Source organism: Kogia breviceps, chromosome 4, assembly GCF_026419965.1.
Source record: "Kogia breviceps isolate mKogBre1 chromosome 4, mKogBre1 haplotype 1, whole genome shotgun sequence".
Classification (NCBI taxonomy): domain Eukaryota; kingdom Metazoa; phylum Chordata; class Mammalia; order Artiodactyla; family Physeteridae; genus Kogia; species Kogia breviceps.
The window spans coordinates 34,326,691-34,349,655 of NC_081313.1; the positions used below are offsets into that span (position 1 = coordinate 34,326,691).

A 22,965-nucleotide genomic window follows, 5' to 3' on the forward strand; every position below is an offset into this window, starting at 1 on the left:
AGGCAGAAGAATATGATACCAGGTAGAAAACTGCATCTACAAAAAGAATTGAAGAGCCTTAGGATATAAACAATATAGCTATACATAAAATAATTTTTTCTAATTTTAATCTATTTATCATTATGTAAAGGAAAAATAGTAACAATGTATTATGGGTTTATGATATTTTTAAAATAAAATATATTGTAACAATATTACACAGCATGGGAAGGCAGAAATGGAAATATAGTATTATAAGGTTCTATATGTAAAGTTATATAATACTTTTTAAAAGTAGACTGTTAGGGACTTTCCTGGTGGCACAGTGGTTAAGAATCCACCTGTCAATGCAGGGGACATGGGTTTGAGCCCTGGTCCGGGAAGATCCCACATGCCATGGAGCAGCTGAGCCCGTGTGCCACAACTACTGAGACTGTACTCTAGAGCCCACGAGCCACAACTACTGAGCCCATGCACCACAACTACTGAAGCCCACGTGTCTAGAGCCCGTGCTCTGCAACAAGAGAAGCCACTGCAATGAGAAGCCTGTACACCGCAACAAAGAGTAGCCCCCGCTCGCCACAACTAGGGAAAGCCCGCGCGCAGCAACGAAGACCCAATGCAGTCAAATAAATAAATAAAATAAAAACTAAAAAAAACCTAGACTGTTATAAGTTTTAAATATACATTGTAAATCCTTGAGCAACCACTAAAAAAAGTGTAACAGAGGTATAGTTAAATAAGCCAGTAGTGAAGATAAAATGGAATCATTAAAAAAGTCAGTTCAAAAGAAGGCAGGAAAAGGAACAAAGAATAGATGGAACAAGTCAAAATTCAAGAGGTATATGATAGATTTAAATGTACTGTGTTGATAATTACATTAAATGTTTTTTTGCTTTCTATTAATATATAACAAATTACTGCCAACCTAGTGGCTTAAAACATCTGTTTATTAGCTCAGAGTTCTCTATGTCTGAAGTCTTGAGCACGGCATGGCTGGGTTCTCAGCCTAGGTCTCAGAGGCTGAAATTAGGGTGTCAGATGGGTTACATCCCTTTCTGGAGGTTCTAAGGAAAAATCTGCTTTCTAGCTCACTCAGTTATTGGCTGAATTTGGCTCCTTACTGTTGTATGGCTGAGGTCCCTGTTTCCTTGCTGGCTATCAGCTTGGGGCAGCCCTCAGCTTCACAGGCCATCGTCATTCCTTGTCATGTGACTCCCTCTGTCTTCAAATCTAGCAGTGGAGAGTCTTTCTCACTAGGAAGAATCTCATCTGTTTTAAGGGATCACCTGTTTAGGTTAGGCTTACTGCGTATAATCTCCCTTTCTTGAAGTCAGCTGTGTCTTATAGTATAGCCTAATCGTGTCAGTTAAAGTCCCACTGTATTTACAGATTCCTCCCACACTCAGAGGAGAAGGGATTATACTGGGGTATGAGTCATTGGGGTCATTTTAGAATTATGCCTACCACAAAATGTCAGTGATTTACACTCCAGTGAAAGGCAGAGATTTTCAGTTTGGATAAAAAAGCTAGACTCAATTATATGTTTAAGTTTTGGAAACTACGGCCTTTGAAAGAAAAGGTAGTGACAGGTACAGAATTTGTGAGAGGAAAATATCTATATCAAAGTATTTTTGCTTTTAAACCATAGAGACATCTGAGTGGTACTGTTTTTGTTCTCTTTGATTTCACCTAAATTCCTATCCTTGCAAGGATGATTAATGTAGTTTTATGAAAGATCAGTAAATGAACACAGCAATAGAGGCAGTTTGTTATGTTTAGATCCTGGTAATTTTTTGCTTCCCTTGTTTTGTTAGTTTTTAATTTTGTTTTATTATTTTTTAAGTCATTACAAGTAATGCAAATTAAGGGTTTTGACTGCATTCCTTAGGACATGAATGGCAAGATGAATTTTCTCGTATTATGGCAATGACAGATCCAGCTTTTGGATCTGCAGGAAGACCAATGCTGGTTTTATCTTGTATTTCTCAAGCTAATGTAAAAAGAATGCCCTGTTTTTATTTGGCCCATGAGCTGCGTCTGAATCATCTAAGCCACCCATGGATGGTAAGGTCCTATTTTCTCTGGTGAGAAAAATCTCATTTTATTTTTCACTCTACTTTGTAATTGATTTTTATTTTAAAAACTCTTTTCTACTCATTCTCTTTAATAAAATAACATTCTAAAAGTCAGTTTTAGTAGCTTAATTGGTGGGAGGTATTTGGTATCAAAGCTGAACTCTGAGATAAGTAATAAACCTCATATTGGTAGTAATTATAAGACAGAAGAGAAGATGATATTTTTATTTTATTTATTTATTTATTTTAAAGAAGATGTTGGGGGTAGGAATTTATTAATTTTTTATTTATTTATTTTTGCTGTGTTGGGTCTTCGTTTCTGTGTGAGGGCTTCTCTAGTTGTGGCAAGCGGGGGCCACTCTTCATCGCGATGCGCGGGCCTCTCACTATCGCGGCCTCTCTTGTTGCGAAGCACAGGCTCCAGACGCGCAGGCTCAGTAGTCGTGGCGCACGGGCTTAGTTACTCCGCGGCATGTGGGATCTTCCCAGACCAGGGCTGCATTAGAATCTGCCTGCATTAGCAGGCAGATTCTCAACCACTGTGCCACCAGGGAAGCCCCGAAGATGATATTTTAAAATCTAAGCTCTCTAGAAGACCAAACTTGAGTGCCTCACCCAAAGTTTATTGGGATTTTTTTTAGTCCTATTCTTTTTTGAGTGTCCAGGAAAATGTCCCACTTAAATATAAGATTTTTCACTCAGTTTCTTTTTGACAGTAATCTCTTTTATTTGCTCATAGGTCCAGGATACAGAGGCTGAAACTTTAACTGGTTTTTTGAATGGCATTCAGTGGATTCTTGAAGAAGTAGAATCTAAGCATGCAAGATGATCCTCCTTTTAGACCTTGGGAACTGAAAGCATTTGAAACTTGTTAGTAAGGTCCTGATGTGGATATTTGCTCAAGTCAGCTCATTCTGCCCTGCCTTTTTTCAGGTAGGGTTTGTATTGGACAGCTGTAGCTACTCTATTTTTAATATAATTTTTACTTTTTACCTTACATCAATTACAAGAAAAAAGTTTCAGTGCTAGCATTTGGCCCCAAAATGAACCTTTTAATATTTTTAAATAACTTATATATATATATATATATATATATATATATATATATATATATATATAATATTAAATTCTGGAAAAACAAGTTTGTGCCTCTCTCATTCTTTGTGATTTCTCTTCTTTTCGTTTCAAAGATTGCCATAGTGGGGAATAGCAAATTTACTAAGCTTTCAATAGGTTCTTTTCAAAGGTCCTTAACTGGTTATCAGAAAATAAGTTTCTATCTATTTTTAATAAATGTACTATTTAAAACTGAATATTCACTGGAATTTCACTTACTATTATGGCCATACAACTTCTGTTTCTTTTCTGAAACAGTAGGAATTAACTTTATATCATATTCAATACTAATTCAGTGAAAATAACTGGAAATTCTTGCTATTTTCAAATAACTTTGAAAGCTCATGAGGTGCTAAAGCCAAATTTTATTCCTGACTCATAGAGAAAATATTCCAGAGACGCTCATGATCATATGACCTCCTATTCACTAATTGCTTGCACTTTGCAGAGGAAACATTACAGTCTTCCTATCTCATTGGAGTTGAAGAATTTTTAAATTATAATTTAAAAAGCATAATATTCTTAGTGGTGCTGCACCCAAGATACTGCCTCCATCCTGCGAGCAGGTGCCGTTTCAAAGAAAGGAGCTCTCACATCTTGGGTGCACTTATCTAGAACTTAGCTTCAGCACTTGTATAGCTGGGGGCAGAGTGAGAAATGACATCCTGCTCCTCCTAGGAATGTTGCCCTCTGACTTGGAGAGAGAGTGCTGTTTCCTTGGCTGCCCCAGTCTAGAATGGAGTTTCTTCTTTCTGAGCTGGAGGAAGGAAGGAGGGGAGTGGGTCTTGGTTCAAATCCCACAGACTCGTACTGTTCTTACTGAGTTTTAGTATATATATATATTTTTGAATAAATGTTTCTTCATTTGCTTTATGCTCTTAGGACCTTTTACTGAGGTTTTAATGATTTTTTTTGTAGTCCATTTTTGTCTTTATTTTATTTTTTTAATGATTTTTAAAAATTAATTTTCTCCAGTTTCTCTAGGGAGCCATTACATGGAACTCTTCATGCTGTTATGCCAAAGGTAGATCTACTCCCCCCTTTTTAAAATTATATGTAGTTATGTTACCTCATCCATTCCTGATGTTGGTAATTTATGTCTTTTTTCTTCATGGTCAGTCTGGCTAGAATTTTATTGATTTTATTATTCTCAAGAACCAGCTTTAGGTTTTATTGATTTATTCTATATTCTGTTTCATTGATTCATGCTCTAATCTCTATTTTTCTGCTTTTTAAATGTAAAAAATAATTTTAATTTCATCTTCCCTTTTTTAGATTATTAAGGTAAAAACTTAGGTCATTGATTCTATTTCTTAAAAAAAAAAAAAGAAAAATTAAAGCTATAAATTTTCCTCAAGCCCTCTTTAGCTGCATCCACATGTTTTTTTATATTGTATATTTATTATCATTCAGTTAAAATATTTTCTAATCCCATGTGATTACTTTTTCAATCCAGTGATTATTTAGTAGTATTGTTTTAGTGTTGTTTAATCTCTGTTTCCTAGATAATTTATTGACATCTAATTCAATTATCTTTTTATCAGAGAACATACTCTGTAAAATTTCAGTCTTTTTAAATTTATTGAGACTTGCTTTATGGCCCAGCTTATGGTCTATTGTGGTGAGTGTACCACATGCACTTGAAAAGAGTTTGTATTTTATAGTTTTTTGGTGTAATATTTGGTATGTATTAGGTCAAGGTAGTTGAAGATGTCCAGATATTTTTATATGGCTATATTGATTTTTGTATAGTTGTTTTATCAATTACTAATAGAAAGGCATTAAAATCTTCAACTGTGATTTCCTATTTTTCCTTTTAATTCTGCCAATTTTTGCTTCATGTATTTTGATGCTGTTTTTAAATGCACACACATATATGACTTTATCTTCCTGATGAATTGGCCTTTTTATCATTATGAAATGTCCTTTTTGCTGATAATACTCATTGTCTTGAAATCCATTTTCTAGTATTAATATACAATTCAGCTTTTAAAAAATATTGTTCTCATGGTATATCTTTTCCATCCATTTACATACAACATAAATTTGTTTTTATATTTTAATTGTATCTCCTATAGATAGAATACAGTAAATCTTGCCTTTTCCTTTTCCATTCTGGCAATACCTACATTTTAATTAGAATGTTTAGATTATTTACATTTAATGTGATTATTGATATGATTGGGTTCAGATCTACTGTTTTATTATTTGCGTTTTCATTTATCCCTTCTTCACCAATGTTGTTTCTCTATTCTGTTCTATTTTGAATTATTTTTTTTTTAGAAATTGATTAAAAATTTTCTAGTAGCTTTTCTCTTTGCATTTTTTAGAGATTGCTCTAGTGATTACAACATATACACCTTCCAAAGTTTTCTTATAGTTAATATTGTACCAATATGTGTAATATGTCAAAATGTAACTGTTTATGCCCTATTATTCTCCTCACCACTCTTTTTTTCTAACACCTATTGAATGTATTACACTTACCTATGTTATAAATCCCAGAAGACAGTGTTACAGTTTTTGATGAAACAGTCATATATATTATAAAGAAATTAAAAGAAGAAAAAAATTTTTTAAATAATGAAAGTATTCTTTTATTTTTTTCAAGATGTAAGCTTACCTCATTTAATTGTACTTTGCTTTATTGTATTCCACAGATACGCATATTTTACAAATTGAAGGTTTGTGGCATCCCTGCACTGAGCATCTGTATCAGTGCCATTTTTCCAGCAACATTTGCTCACTTAATGTCTCTGTGTCAGATTTTGATAATTCTTGCAATATTTCAAGCTTTTCAATTATTATCATAATTGTTATGGTGATCTGTGATCAGTGATCTTTGATGTTACTATCATGACTTGTTGAAGGCTCAGATGATGATTAGCATTTTTTAGCAGTTAGTTATTTTTTAATTAAGATATTTACATTGTATTTTTAGACATAATGCTGCTGCACACTTAATAGACTACAGTATACTGTAAATATAACTTTTGTATGTACTTGGAAACCAAAAAATTTGTGTGACTTACTTTATTGCAGTATTTGCTTTATTGTAGTGGTCTGTAATCTAACCCACAGTATTTCTGAGGTATACCTGTGGATAAAATCATGGGTTGACAATTTTATTCTCTCAGCCATTTCAAGATGTTTTTTTGCTCTCTTCTGGCCTCTACTTTTTTCTTTTTTTTTTTTTTTTTTAATTTTTATTTATTTATTTATTTTTGGCTGTGTTGGGTCTTCATTTCTGTGCGAGGGCTTTCTCTGGTTGCAGCAAGCGGGGGCCACTCTTCATCGCAGTGCGCGGGCCTCTCACCATTGCGGCCTCTCTTGTTGTGGAGCACAGGCTCCAGATGCGCAGGCTCAGTAGTTGTGGCTCACAGGCCTAGTTGCTCTGTGGCATGTGGGATCTTCCCAGACCAGGGCTCGAACCCGTGTCCCATTCATTGGCAGACAGATTTTCAACCACTGTGCCACCAGGGAAGCCCTGGCCTCTAATTTCTGATAAGAAGTCATTCACTAATTGCATCTTCATTCCCTTGAAGTAATTTTCTCTCTGCTTTCAAGTTTACTTTTTGTCTTGGTCTTCAGCACTTTCACCATAGTGTGCCTAGGTATGGTTGTCTTTATATTTATCCAACTTGGGGGTTAATGAGCATATTGAATATATAAATTCATGTCATCCACCAAGTTTGGGAAATTGGGGTCATTATTTGTTCAAATATGTTTTCTTCCCCATTCTTTCCTCTTTTCATCCCTCTTAGATCTCCATTGTGTAACATCATTAATTGTGTTGTTATTTAACCTGTCTCTGAGGCTTTGCTCAATTTTTTCAGTCTTTTTTTCTCTGTTTTTCAGTTTGGGTAGTTTCAACTGATTAATGTTCAAGTTCTCAAACTCTTTCCTCTTTCATCTCAATTCTCTTGTTAAATAAATCCCTTGAATTTTTCAGTTAGATATTGTGTTCTACAATTTCCTTTTTTTTCCAAAATTTTATTTTTCTTCTCAGATTTCCTTTGTTTCATTGAAACAAAGGAAATCTTCAGCATATGTTCCTTCATACCACTGAGAATGGTTGTAACGGCTGCTTTAAAATCCTTGTCTGCTAATTCCAAAATCTGAAAGAGTTGATTTCAGTTGATTTTCTTTTATGAAGGGAATGAGTGTCATTCTCATTTTCCTTTTGTTATGTTGCAGAATTTTGTATTGTATCCTGAAAAATATAAATGCTAAGTTGTGGAGACTCTGGATTCTGCTATTTTTCTCCAATGGATGATGTTTCTTTTGTTTAATCAGTTAACATGTTTAGACATAAATTGCAAACTCTGTCCCGTGGGCAATAGCTTCACTCTCAGTTCATATCTTTTTTTTTTTTAAGTGAGCAGCTTGAGTTGGTTTTGCACTCAAGATTCAAAGATACAGACAGAATTTGGGGATTTCCTTCCTAGATTTTTCTTTTCTAAGACTCCCGCTTTTCTCTCTAATGGCTGCAATTGCCCGTGTCAGTACTCTCATTCCCCATGCCAGAAAGGCTGTGATTATTCTACCAGTTCCCCATGCTACAGTGTATACCAGTGCCTACCCCCAATCTACAAGTTTAAAAAAAAAAGTGGGAAATTACTCTGTTGAACTTCCCAGAGTATATACTTTCCACCAAAATTTGCCTGCTTCTCTTCACTATTCAGCGGTATCAGGTAGCTGCCTTTTTTGTATTAATATTATGTTCTCTGCAGAAGAATTATTCCAGTAGGAAGTTGTTGGGCCATGACATTTTAGCTATATCACTTTATATTATTTTTCAGTAGTTGCTCTAGGAATTATAATACCCATCTGGAAATAGAATCTTGGGTTTACTTTTTTCTTTCAGCACTTTAAAGATATAATTCCATTACCTTTGGCTTCCACTATTTTTGACAAGAGTCAGCTATTTTTGTTCCCTGAATTGAATGTGTTATACTTCCCTGGCTGCTTTAATCACTGGGAGTGATTTCACTGGGGGTGAAATCACTGGGAATGATTTCACTGGGGGTGAAATCACTGGGAGTGATTTCTTAGTTTTGAAATAAAGAACTGAAACTCTTGGATCTCTGGCTGACCATATGCCATCAGTTTTGGAAAATCTTTAGCCAATATATTTAAATATTTCCGCTGTCCAGTTCTTTCTCTCCACAGCTTCTGGAACTCCCAGTTACACATATATTAGATCATTTAGTATTTTGTCCCACGTTATTTATTTTTTGGCCACACCATGCAGCCTGTGATTTTTTTCTGTTCTGTCTAGTTTCTTATTATATCCATTCATTTTTAAGAAATTTAATCATATTTTTTAGTTCTAAAATTTTCACTTTTTTAGAGCTTCCCTTTTTCTGCTAAAACTCTCTATCTCTTCATTCATTCTGTCTTTTCCACTACATTCTTTAACATATTTAAATACTTTTAAATAATCATTTTAAACTAAATTCAACTTAGGTCATTTGTGAGCATACCATACCTCTATTGACTATATTTTCTCTTGATTTGGGGCCATATTTTTCCTATTTCTTTATATGTCTCCTATTTTTAAAAAATATTTATTTATTATAATTATTTATTTTGGCTGCACCAGGTCTTAGTTGCGGCATGCGAGATCTTTAGTTGCGGCATGCGGACTTCTTAGTTGTGGCATGGGAACTTTTAGCTGCGACATGCATGTGGGATCTAGTTCCCCAACCAGGGATTGAACCCAGACCCCCTGCATTGGGAGCACAGAGTCTTACTCACTGGACCACCAGGGAAGTCTCTATATGTCTCCTGTTTTTAAAAATTATACGCAGGGAATTTTTCCTTAAGAGAATAGTAGATTGTGAAGTAGATAATACTTTTTATTTTGTCTTTTGTTTTTCAGGCAAGTTCAGCCATCCTTTCTTTTTTCATCAGTCAGCTAGGTTGACTTGGAGCTGGACCATATCTTTATTTAACTTACCTCTTTTATAAATCAGATCGTATCTCTTGTTTCCTTTTGTGCCAATCCCCAATATGTTATGCTACCACCAAGGAGCTGATCTTATTATATTATCATCTGGAAAGGGGTTGGGTTGCCTATATAGTCAGTTTCAGTTCATCTCTAGATGTAATTCCAGCAGGGTCCTGAAACCTAAGCACTGAACAAAAATGTGAGACATTTTTCTGCCCTCTTTGTCTCTTGCCAAAATTCCTGTGAGGGAGAATTGGTGGGCTCAACAACTTGTTTTCTCATTTGGAGTTCTTTCATTTACAATATGTTGTGCCAGTCATTTTGTAATTAAAAGCTTCAGTGGTATTTTTCTCATCCCAGCAAAATCTCTCTTCCTATGACAGAGCTGCTATTCTATCCACAGATACCCAGAATAGGCAATTGGTCCCACAAAAGCAGTGTAGCTCTTTGATCATGAAAATAGCCTGATTCCCTTTGGAATTTAGTTTATTTAGATCTCTTTGTATCTTCTACTCTTTGCTGGCTTAAAGTATAATTTTCATTTTATCCTGTGTTTTCTTGCTGCAATAACAATCTTTTGTGACCTACATTCTATCTGAAAACAAAACTTTTAGTGGTTTTTACACTGTCTTTTAAACACCTTATCATCTATGATCTCCTATATTACAATGTTCATTTGTTAAAACATTTTTAACATTATGTCTACACCCATTATCTGAACTTAATTATTATTATATATTGTGAAAAGTTGTCACATAGTCTCATTTTCCTCATGATTTTCATCATTATTTAATTTATACTATATAGTATGATGACTTTTTACTGGTTTTTTTTGTTTTGATGCGGTTGTGTTTACCTTCATATTCTTTGATTCTTGGAATAAGTCCTAAGCAAATTTGCATAACATACGAGATCTGATTCTTGCTACCAGTCTCATCAAATTAAATTTCCTGTATTTAAAAATTTCTAGCTTCTTATTCTTTCTACACATCTGTATAAGAAGTTGTTAGAAGTAGCATAACGAAATTATTATGTGCAAAGACCCTAAAACCAGATTGGTCTGGGTTCAAATCTTAACTTTATTATTTTATGATCTTGGGCAAGATTCTTATCTTCTATGTGCCTGAGTTTCCCTAATTTAAAATGAAGATAAATAATAGTAGTACCTACCTCATAGGGTTCTTAAAAGTTTTAAATAAATTAAATATTCCTTTGCCAAATTTCTATTTAAACTAAAATTTCTATTTTAAACCTAATAGTTTGTATCTCTTAAGTCCCTCGTAAGCTGCTACCCCTATTATGCTCCTCCCCCCTTTCCTCTCCCCATTGGTAACCCTAGTTTGTTCTCTATATCTGTGAGTCTGCTTCTTTTTAAATAATATACTATTAATTTAGAAATCTAGACTAATAATTTACTAAATGAAATAGAAAGTAGTAACTGGTAATAAATCATTTGCTACATTGTATGGACTAGTATTATTTCAGCCTGATTTTTCGAGGTTATTTTTATGAACATTATTAGAACCATATGAATTTTTTCTCCTTTGAGCTTTCTGTTCATGCCTTTTGCCCACTTTTATATCAAATTGTTCTTTTTTCCCCCTCAAAATTTAAAGGGCTGGGTGTATCAGGGAGACAAATCTATGTCTATGATGTATGTTGGAAGTATTTTTTTCCCCTGTTTACCACTTGTCTTCTGACTTTACTTATTGTATTTTGGATGTGCAAAGCTTTTAAAAAATGTATTCTAATTTATTAACATTTTCTTTTGTTATATATATATTTTGGTAATAGTTAGAAATTCTTTACCAACACCCAGGTTATAAGGGAATTTACCCATGTTTCTACTTGTATATACTTGTGTGGTTTCATATATGACACATAAATCTTGGATCCATTTGGAGTGTATTCAGGTATATTGTGAAGTGTGAGTTCAGTTTTGTCTTTCTCCAAGTGAATATTTGATTGTTTCATCATACCGTTGACCCTTGAACAGCATGGGGGATGGGGTGCTGACCATCCATGCAGTCAAAAATCCATGTATTACTTATAGTCAGCCCTCTGTATACACTATTCCTCCAGTATCCATGATTCCACTTCCATATAGTAGTAGTAAATACTTTTGAAAAAAAATCTGCATATAAGTGGATCCATACAGTTCCAATCTGTGTTGTTTAAGGGTCGACTGTAATTTATTGAAAGTGACCATATTCTCCCCAGTGTTTTGAGATACCGTCTTATTAGACACTAAATTTGTTCATGCAATCTAGTTTAGCCTTGCTTTTCTGTTACTGTGTTCCTGCTCTAATGCCACACTGTTACACTTATAGAGGGGTCTTAACATTTTTGAATATCTGATAGAGCTTGTCCTCCATCATTCCTCTTTCGAAAGGTTTTCTAATATATTCTTAAATATTTATTTTTCAATATGACCTATAATATCAACTTATTTAAAAATTTGTATTTTTTATTGGAAATGCTATGTATACCCATGCATAAATATATTACACATTTATATAATAACTTGGAGAGAAATTACGTAGTTAGGATGTTGAGTCGTCCCACCCAAGACAATGTATGCGCTTCCGTTTATTCAAAACAGAAGTGTTTTCAAGTTTTCCATATTCATATATTTTGCACAATTTTTGTTAAGTTTATTTTTAAGAATTTTATCTTTATTGTTCCTATTATAAATGGAGTTTTCCCTTAACGTTCTATATTCTAGTTATTATTTGTATATGTGCAAGTTATTGATTTTTGTGTATTAAATTTATATCCTACTTTATGGTTTGATTTAGTTTTTTTGATTCCTTCGATTTTCTAGATATAAAGGCATCATCTGCAAATAGGGAGTTTTTACTTCTTATTTTACAGTGTTTAATCTTCTATGTGATTTTGCTTTGCTAATACCTGTAGTATGTTAAAGAGTAGTGAGACAGTGAACCTCCTTTCTTGCTTTGTTCCTCATCCTGGTGGAAATGCCTCTAGTCAGAGGTTTTCCACTATGTAACATATTGGCTTTAGGAGTGATGGTTTAGTAATCATGTTAAGGAAGTATGCATTAAATACTATCTTACTAAGTGCTTTTTTAAAATGAGGAATGGGTGACACATTTCATCAGAGGTCTTTTTAACACCTATGGTGATAATCATGGTATTTCTCCTTAAATTTTTAATAGGGTGAAATATGTTAGATTAATACTGAACCGTCTGACACTTCTGGGATAAAACTCTCTTGCCTCATATTGTATTATTTTCATGTGTGTTAAAATCTTTTGCTAATATTTGCTTAAAAAATTTTAGTATGAATGTATGTGAATTCATAAGAATTTTTGAAAGTGTGATATCTTTATCAGGTTGAGGTATTAGTGTTACACTTGCTTCATAAAAATGATTAAAAAGTTTTTCTTCTTTTTTACATTCTCTGAAACAGTTTAGGTAATATTGGGAACATGTGGTTTTTAAAATTTTGGTAGAATTTATTCTCTGAAAACATCTGGTTCTTATTCCTTTATTACAGGATAGTTCTTTGATGACTTTCTCTATTCTATGGAAATTGCTTAATCTATCTCTGTAGGGACAGTTTTTCCTAAGAAATTATTTATTGCATCTAGGTTTTCCAGTTTATTTGCATAGATATTTGGAAACTACTTATGATTTTTAAATAGATCTTGTTTCAGTGATAAATTCCTCTTGATCATTTCTTATTTTGTATTTGTGTGCTGTCTCCTTTGTCTATATTACTACTTATTTTTCAAGGACTAGAGTTTTGATTTTGTGCTCTTCTCTTTTATACCTCATTAATGTCTGCTGTTATTTTTCCCTTCTCTCTTCCACTTTCTTTCTTAGGAATTTGATTATTTTTATCACTGCTTTTATTGTATTCCATAGATTGTTTAATGTGTTTTTATATCATGATTCATTAGAAATTCTGAAATTTTTATTTTTATTTTCTTTTCTAAAGAATTGTTTAATAGAAAGTTAAAAATTTTTCATTGAAGAGTCTTTTTGTTTTAATTAATTTCTAATTGTTTTATAATCAGAGAATGTGGTATTAATTTTACTTTGTGAAATTTACAGAGGTTTTTTGATGACCCCATAGGTGGTCATATTTACTGAATGTGTCATGTACATTTGAGAAGGTGTGTTCTTTTTGATAGGTGTCAGTAAGAGCTACTTTATTGATTACGTTATTTGCATTGTATATATCTTTACTTAATTTTTTTTTGTTCTTTCGATCTTTTTTGAGAGAGAGTGAACTATTGAAGTCACCTGTTATTACTGTATTCTTTCTATTTCTGCTTGCTTTATTAAGGAAGTTACTGCATTATTTGGTGAAAATATATTCATAGCCATTTTTTCTTTACTGTGAATTGGATCCTTCAGTATTATCTAGTAAACTCTTTGTCTCAATTAATACTTTTAACCATAAAGTCTCCCTTATGGAATATCAGGATTTTTTATTTACTTGTTTTTTTTTTTGGTACGTGGGCCTCTCACTGCTGTGGCCTCTCCCATTGCGGAGCACAGGGTCTGGACGCACAGGCTCAGTGGCCATGGCTCACGGGCCCAGCCACTCCGCGGCATGTGGGATCTTCCCGGACCGGGGCACAAACCTGTGTCCCCTGCATTGGCAGGCGGATTCTCAACCACTGTGCCACCAGGGAAGCCCTATTTACTTGTATTTACCTGGTCCAGCTTTTCTGAGTCACTTTGTTTTAAGTGAGTCTATTTATTTAACAGTTGGGTTTGTTTAGCAGTTGGATTTTGCTACATGAGCCAATTAGAAAATGTTTTTTTAATTTAATAGGTCAGTTAAGTCCATTTTTATTGATTGATATGATTATTACATATTATTTTAAGTAATATTTACTATGTATTATATATTTATTATATTTCTTTTAAAAAATTGATTGATTTATTGTAGTATAGTTGATGTACAATATTATATGTTATAGGTGTACAATACAGTGCTTCACAATTTTTAAAGGTCATACTCCATTTATAGTTATTATAAAATATTGACTGTATTCCCTGTGGTGTTCAACATGTCCATGTGGCTTATTTTATACATAGTAGTTTGTACCTCTTAATCCCCCTACCCCTATTTTGCCCCTCTACCTTCCCTCTCCCCAATGGTAACCAGTAGTTTGTTCTCTTTATCTGCCAGTCTGCTTCTTTTTTGTTATATTCACTAGTTTGTTGTCTTTTTAGATTCCACATGTAAGTGGTAACATACAGTATTTGTCTTTCTCTGTCTTATTTCACTTAGCATAATACCCTCCAAGTCCATCCACATTGCTGCAAATGGCAAAATTTCATTCTTATTTTTATGACTGAGTGGTATTCCATTGTATATATATACCACAACTTCTTTATCCATTCATCTGTTGATGGACTCTTAGATTGCTTCCATATCTTGGCATTTGTAAATAATGCTGCCAAGAATATTGGGGTGTATGTATCTTTTCAAATAAGTGTTTCTGAGGGTTTTTGTGTGTGTGTGTGTGTGTGTGTGTGTGTGTGTGTGTGTGTGTGGTATGCGGGCCTCTCACTATTGTGGCCTCTCCCATTGTGGAGCACAGGTTCTGGACACACAGGCTCAGTGGCCATGGCTCACGGGCCCAGCTGCTCTACGGCATGTGGGATCTTCCCAGACCGGGGCACGAACCCGTGTCCCCTGCATCGGCAGGTGGATTCTCAACCACTGCGCCACCAGGGAAGCCCTAGGGTTTTTTTTTGATATATACTCAGGAGTGGAATTGCTGGGTCATATGGTAGTTCTATTTTTAGTCTTTTGAGAAAGCTCTATACTGTTTTCCACAGTGACTGCACCAATTTACATTCCTACCAACATTGTATGAGGCTTCACTTTTCTCCACACCCTTGCCAACATTTGTTATTTGTGTTCCTTTTGATGATAGACATTTTCACAGGTGAGAGATGATATCTCATTGTGGTTTTGATTTGCATTTCCCTAAGGATTAGCAACATTGAGCTTCTTTCCATGTGCCTGTTGGCCATCTGCATTTCCTCTTTGGAAAAATGTCTATTCAGTTTTTCTGCCCATTTTTTAATTGGGTTGTTTGTTTTTTTGGATGTTGAGTTATATGAGCTGTTTATATATGTTGGATATCAATGCCTTATCAGTCATATCATTTGCAAATATTTTCTCCCATTTAGTAGCTTATCTTTTCATTTTGTTTATGGTTTCCTTTTATGTGCAAAAGCTTTTAAGTTTAATTTAGCCCCATGTGTTTATTTTTGCTTTTATCATTTGCTTTAGGAGATAGATCCAAAAATATTGCTACAATGTATATCAAAGAGTGTTTGCCTGTGTTTTCCTCTAGAAGTTTTATGGTTTCTGGTCTTACATTTAGGTCTTTGATCCATGTTGAGTTTATTTTATTACTATTACTTTTTAATTTATTTTTGGCTGTGTTGGGTCTTTGTTGGTGTGTGCAGGCTTTCTCTAGTTGTGGGGAGGGGGGACCACTCTTGATTGCAGTGTGCGGGCTTCTCATTGTGGTGGCTTCTCTTGTTGTGGAGCATGGTCTCTAGGTGCGCGGACTTTAGTACTTGTGGCACGCAGGCTCAGTGGTTGTGGCTCTCAGGCTCTGGAGCGCAGGCTTAGTAGTTGTGGCTCACAGGCTTAGTTGCTCCATGGCATGTGGGATCTTCCTGGACCAGGAATTGAACCCATGTCCCCTGCATTGGCAGGTGATTCTTAACCACTGAGCCACCAGGGAAGTCCTGAGTTTATTTTTGTATATGGCATTAGAGAATGTTCTATTTCATTCTTTTACATGTAGCTGTCCAGTTTTCCCATCACTGCTTATTGAAGAGACTGTCTTTTCTCCATTGTATATTCTTGCCTCCTTTGTCATAAATTAATTGGCTATAGGTGTGTGGGTTTATTTCTGGGCTGGCTATTCTGTTCCATTGACCTATGTGTCTGTTTTTGTGCCCATACCATGCTGTTTTGATTACTGTATCTTCATAATATAGTCTGAAGTCAGAGAGCGTGATTTCTTCAGCTCCATTCTTCTTTCTCAAGATTGTTTTGGCTATTTGGGGTCTTTTGTGTTTCCATACAAATTTTAAAATTATTTGTTCTAGTTCTGTGAAAAATGCCATTGATATTTTGATAGGAATTGCATTGAATATGTATATTGCCTTGGGTAGTATAGTTATTTTAACAATATTAATTCTTCCAATCCAAGAACACAGTATATCTTTCTATCTGTTTACGTCATCTTTGATTTCTTTTATCAGCATCTTATAGGTTTTTGAGTATAGGTCTTTTACCTCCTTAGGTAGGTTTATTCCTAAGTGTTTTATTCTTTTTGATGTGATGATCAATGGGATTGTTTCCTTAATTTCTCTTTCTGATAGTTTGTTGTTAGTGTATAGATATATATAACAGATTTCTGTGTGTTAATTTTGCATCCTGCAATTTACTGAATTCATTGATGAGCTCTAGTAGTTTTTTGGTAGCGTCTTTAGGATTTTCTACCTGTTGTATCATGTCATCTGCAAACAATGACAGTTTTACTTCTTCCTTTCCAATTTGGATTCCTTTAATTTCTTTTTCTTGTCTGATTGCTGTGTCTAGGACTTCCAATACTGTGTTGAATAAAAGTTGCGAGACTGGGTATTCTTCTCTTGTGCCTGATCTTAGAGGGAATACTTTCAGCTTTCCCCATTGAGTATGACGTTAGCTGTGGGTTTGTCATCTATGATATTTATTATGTTGAGGTATGTTCCCTCTGTTCCCACCTTCTGGAGACTTTTTATCATAAATGAATGTTGAATTTTGTCAGTGCTTTTTCTACATCTGTTGAGATGATCATATGATTTTTATTCTTCAATTTGGTAATATGGTGTATCACATTGATTGATTTGCAGATATTGAAAATTTGAAACTAGTTTCCTTTTTTGTAGTCTCTTTGTGTATTTCTTTTTCTTCTGTTTTGATATGTTCTCTAGATATTTTTAATATTACATGTCATATATAAAATATTATATATTTTATATGTTCTATATTTTTATTTTTGTTCTAATGGTTATCTTTGTACTAATACCTTTTTTTTTTTTTTTTTTTCTGTACGCGGGCCTCTCACTGTTGTGGCCTCTCCTGTTGCGGAGCACAGGCTCCGGACGTGCAGGCTCAGCGGCCATGGCTCATGGGCCCAGCTGCTCTGCGGCATGTGTGATCTTCCTGGAACGGGGCATGAACCCGTATCCCCTGCATCGGCAGTTGGACTCTCAACCACTGCACCACCAGGGAAGCCCTGTACTAATACCTTTGTTAATGCCCATTTCCTTACTTAGATTTTTCCCCCTACCTTCTCTGTCACTTTTTTACTGACCATTTTTACCTCTCTATTTCATTTTCACTATTTTATCTGTTTTAATTTTTGCTATGTCCCTCATTATATTCTCAGTCTAAGCTGTTCTTCCTTGGTTATCATGCAAGGAAGGATAATTTTTTTTCTTTATCTTCATTTTTTTACCCTGTGTTGTTAACTCACATTTTACATCTTCCTAACTTTATGTTCATTTCTATTTTGAACTTTTAAATATATTCTTTGAGGTTTTTTTCACACCTGCAAATGCTTGTTTAAAGATAATTAATTTTGTCTGGCATATTTTGTTACAGTTTTTCTGTGCTTTGTGGTTGTTTTTTGGGAATAATTTTCATCATCTGAAATGTTTTGATTTTCATTTTTTTGTTTTCTATTACAATACTTTTAATATAGATGTTACCTTTTATATTCTGTTAATTTTAGGAATATCTTACATTTTTCTAGGCCAGCATTAACCGTAGTGTGTAGAAAAGGATGAGTTAGATGGCAAATTAGATTTCTTAGCTCAAGAGAGCCGTCTTCTGTTGGCATGATGAAGTGCAGCTTATTTCATGAATGTCCACATTCTTTGGGTGGCAAAGGAGAGAGAATAATGAAGTCTTCTGCTGTTTCTATTTTATGTTAGTGTAGAACTTTTAATTTTTACTGCTTATTTCCTTCTTTTCTTTCACCCTCAAATCCACATGAATCCTTTCCAAGTCTTCCCACTCTTTTCAAGAAGGGGTACAACTCCCACCTCTAATTGCAAACAATTTCAAGGCTCTCCCTCTCAATTCCACACAGCCAGTACTCTGAATATCCAGCTGTCAGACTTGTTCTCAGCATTTATGCTCTAAGAGTGGGACTCTATCTTTTGGAAAATAATTATATCCGTATTCCACACCTCAAGTGCCCACTTGTTGTGCTACAGTGGGCTCCAGAGGTGGCTCTGCTTGCTTCTGAATGTTTATTTCCCTAGTTACTTGTAAATTGAAGTATTACTCTGTTTTAGTCATGCTGTAAACATGGGTTATTGTGGTTTTATTTATTCTCTCTGATTTGTATGATATTCAGAAGGTGTAGGGAGATTCTAATTTAGATGACCCCATTATCCTGTGGGATTCTAAAGTCAGATCAGTTTAAAATGTAATTGTTAAGTAGGTCTTCTTTTTTTGAGCTGCAATTTCCTCCTTATAATTTTCATATATCAATTCTAGTTGTGTCTTCTGAGGCAACGTAGAATAAATCAAATTTCTCTCTTATGTTCAAACAAAAACTGTTTCACAGCCCATAAAACCTTTTCTCTGGAATAATCATCCATTGATCCTTCAACCACTACGCAGGTGGTAAAACTTCAAGTCACCCCTTCCTGCATCTGATCACTCTCTTTATCAAAGAAACTAACTTCTCAGGTTCATTGTTTCCTATACTGTATTTACCAGCATAACTTGAGGACATTATTACTATTGGAAGGAGCTAACAATAGCAATTCAAAAGTTCACTCTTAGAAGAATTACTTTCCTTCATCCAAATGTAATGATTTACATAAAGCAATACAGGAAAATTGAAAATGGGAAAAAACATGTTTTATATTTTGCTTTCAAGAAAGGACAGTCATCAGTTGGCTTATCCACAAACACAGCAAGTATTTATTTTGACTGGAAGAACAGTTAATGTGTCTAAATATTTCTAACCAAATTAGCAAATAAAAAGAATAGCCTGAATGAATATGAATACTTATGAATCTCTTAATTAGGAGCCTAGTGCCGCAAACTGAATGCTAATGAAGTAAAAGAGCACTGCTTTGCTTGTTCTCAATTTATGTAGCACTGGCAGCTATGCTTTTTATATAATGATGCTAGCACATCCTAGGTTGCTAAAAATTTTCAACACAGAGCACAGTATACTTAGAGTGTTCAAATAGGAAGATGATAGGAGAATGTGGGGAAATTGGATGGGCCAGTGGGAGTTGAGAAGGTAAAGTGAACGTAGGATTTTCTTACTAGCTTTGAGAGTGACTATTGTTGAAACTGAAAATGGAACTGAATGAAGCTAAATGATGCGTTTTCCCTATGTGACTTCCCTACCTCAACTTCCAATGTGATCTAGTATCTTTATTAAAGAGCAAAGGAATAAACCTGAAGATTTGGATACAGAAAGAAATATCAGTTTAAGTCTAGAGGATATGGGAGCTTTGCACTTGGAGTGCTAGTTTTCTAGTTCAGAGGTGTTCAACTTTTGTTCAGCTTTGACACATGAAGGATGATGTTCGTCTGCATAACACAAGGCATTTGCATTATGTAGACTTGCCCTCTGTAATTCTACTTCTCTTTTTCTTTGGAAATATTGGGAGGCAAGTGAAATAAAGTGACTTTATTATGGGATTAAACTTTAATCTTATCAAATTTGTTTCAAAGTAAATCATCATCATGATAAGAAATAACTTGATGTATGGTAGTCTCCAAGTACTCTACTAGGCAGGCTCTCCCAGATGTAATAGAACAGAAGGGCTCACAGACCAAATCAAGATAATTTAATCATGCAGTTAGTTGAATCGATTGAAAATATACAGCAAGAAGCAAGGGGAAAGAAATGAGGTAGGTTAATATACCTAGGATAGGGTTCAAGCAGGATAAAGGTACTATGCTACCTAAATCCTGTGTTACACATGTTCATAAATTCTCTTTCTATCCCTCTCCCCCTCACTCTTCTTTTCCTTCTCCCCTCTTCTCCCTCCTTCTGCTCTATCCACCTCTCTCTCTCTCTCTTTTCTCTCTCATACATGAATTTCAAATTAAGATGCTTAGTAATTGGGGCTGTATAACTACTCTCCTTAAAGCATCAATCCCTGAGCAAAGCACTGAATCATAATCATGATGCATCATCCATATCTAGCCAATCCCTCTAGTCTGAATTTTCAGTAAAAGGCTTTAGTTATTTGAACACCAGCTGTTGTCCTGTTCTCAATACTGCAAATAATAGAAGCATTTATAAACCACTTATGTTGCCTTTTTTTTTGGCCATGCCACACGGCATGCGGGATCTTAGTTCCCCAACCAGGGATCAAACCTGTGCCCCCTGCGGTGGAAGTACAGAGTCTTAACCACTGAACTGCCAGGGAAGTCCCAATGTTACCTTTTTTCAGTGTACTTTGGAAGACAGGATATTACTTTTATTTTAATCACTTCATATCTGATTGTGACAAATATGTTTGTCTGAAATCTGAGGGATATCCAAAAGAGAGATATCAGAGATTAATCTCAATTACTTAAATTCTTAAATTACATTTCTGGATGAAAGCTAAAACACAGAAACTAACTTAGTATAAAATTGATAAATGTGTGGTGTGAGTTGCATATGTTTATGTTTCTTCACTTCTAGAGAAAATGGGCAAGGCTACATTACCTAGACAAAACAGAGTGTGCAGATTTACGAAATTTTTTGGCAACTAAAAGAGTTTTTAGACATCCTATGTTACTTCCTCTCCAGAGCAGAAAGTAATCATAGGGAATACAGGACCATCTGGTCCTAAATGTAAGTAGTGTCAGAGAAGAATTTTAAAAAGGAGGAGAGTCGGTAAATAGGGGTAAATATCATAGGGTCAATGCCTTTTTGTATGCCTTTTCTTTTTTGTGTGTGCGTGTTCCTGCTTATGGATTGCTTTGCCCACTTCAAAGTCCATACTTACTATTTATGTTATATTCTAAATTTGATATCATACAGGACCTAGAGTATTCCTACTTGAGTGAATCTGAAAGGAAAAATCAGCATTTCAGTCATACGTGCAGACTACATAGATTTAAAATATTTTTAAAAAGCATGATGCAAAGATTTCTGTTTCTAATTAAGATGGAGAGTAAATTCAGAGGAACATAATTTATTTTCCTGCCTAAACAACAAAAACCTGGATAAAATACATGAAAGAACAGTTTTTAAGACATTGGACATTGGGCAGTAAAGGGTAGTGATTCCCTTCACTATATGAACAGATGAGATGAGACCTATAATTGTCCCAGCTTATTGCCTGCAGATTTCCCAGGCCAAGGAGAGAGAGATCCCAAAGCATGGAGGTCTCACTAAGTTGCAAAGATGAAGCTGGAAGTCTGGGGAGACCAAGGAACCAAGAGCTCAGAGGAAAGAGCGTAACAGAGGAAAGAGCTGTTCAGAGACAGGGAGAGAGATCTCTGGAGATCTACAGAGTCCTCCATGAGTCTTCAGCTGAGTACTGATCACTACCTGAGGGTGAGGAAACTGCTCAATGCAGAAGGATTAGAGGGAATTATACCCAGTGTTTATAGAGGGCACCAGCCAAAATGGAAAACCTCATAATTTGTGGAATGTTGGGTAGAGTACTCAGAAGTGTTTTGTCTCAGCAGCAGCAAAATCATTCCTAAACTAAATGCTGCTCTGGTTCCTCCTAACAATGCTTGTAAGGAAGAGCTGAATGGCTCAAACTGTTCCTAAATAACAACAATATCACAGAGTAAAGCTCAATAATATTTATAGGAACTCAAAAATATACAGCATTCAACAAGATAAAATTAGTAATGTCCAATAAAAAATTATCAGCATTCAGAGAAGAAAGATACTATGATCCATAAGAAGGAGAAAAATAATCAAAACCAATCCAGATGGGACACAGAAGATAGTAAATGAGAACAGTAAACAGTTATTATAACTATATTCCCTAAGTTTAAGAAGCTGGAGTAAATACTGCACAGGTTAAGTAAAGACAGAAAATGTTTAAAAGACTCAAACTGGACTTCCATGGATTAAAACTGCAATGTGTGAAATGAAAAACATACCGGGTGGGGGCTTCCCTGGTGGTGCAGTGGTTGAGAGTCCGCCTGCCGATGCAGGGCACACGGGTTTGTTCCCTAGTCTGGGAGGATCCCACATGCCGCAGAGCGGCTGGGCCCGTGAGCCATGGCCGCTGAGCCTGCGCGTCCGGAGCCTGTGCTCTGCAACGGGAGAGGCCACAACAGTGAGAGGCCTGTGTACCGCAAACAACAACAACAACAACAACAACAACAAACATACCAGGTGGGATTAATGATGGAGTAGACATTGGAGAAGAAATGATTATTGAACTTGAAGACATAGTAATTGAAGCTATACAAATGAAGCACATTAAAATGACTGAAAAAAACCCACAGAGCATTAGTATTTAATATTTCTTACAGTGCAGGTCTGCCAGAGATGAGATGAATCCTTTCAGTTTTTGCCTGCTTCCAAATGCCTTTATTTTGACTTCATGTTAAAAGGATATTTTTACCGGATATAAAATTATAGATTAACAGTTTTTCTTTAAGTACTTTAAAGATGTCATTTAATTGCTTATCCCCTTTATTGTTTTTTCTGATAAGTCAGCCATCATTCTCATCATTGTTCATTGTATGTAATATATCTTCTCTCATTTTAAGATTTTATCTTTATGCTTTAGATTTCAGCCATACAACCATTATCTCTCAGCTCTCTTGCCTCTGCACCAG

General features: G+C 34.9%; 1 protein-coding gene across 3 annotated transcripts in view; it reads left to right on the forward strand.

Moving 5' to 3' along the window:
- Window positions 1–22,965, forward strand: part of FBXO4 (F-box protein 4) — a 343,376-nt gene that overhangs the window by 10,808 nt on the left and 309,603 nt on the right. For 2 of the 3 annotated variants that reach the window (XR_010840116.1, XR_010840115.1), the window contains exons 6-8: window positions 1,871–2,046; window positions 2,797–2,990; window positions 4,149–4,197. Coding sequence is in view for 1 of the 3 variants with exons in the window: in XM_059060912.2 (XP_058916895.1) it covers window positions 1,871–2,046; window positions 2,797–2,886 (266 nt within the window). In the remaining 2 variants the exon portion in view is untranslated. Of the gene's footprint in view, window positions 1–1,870; window positions 2,047–2,796; window positions 3,092–4,148; window positions 4,198–22,965 lie in introns of those variants that run through there. The other variant, XM_059060912.2, reaches the window with a different exon arrangement.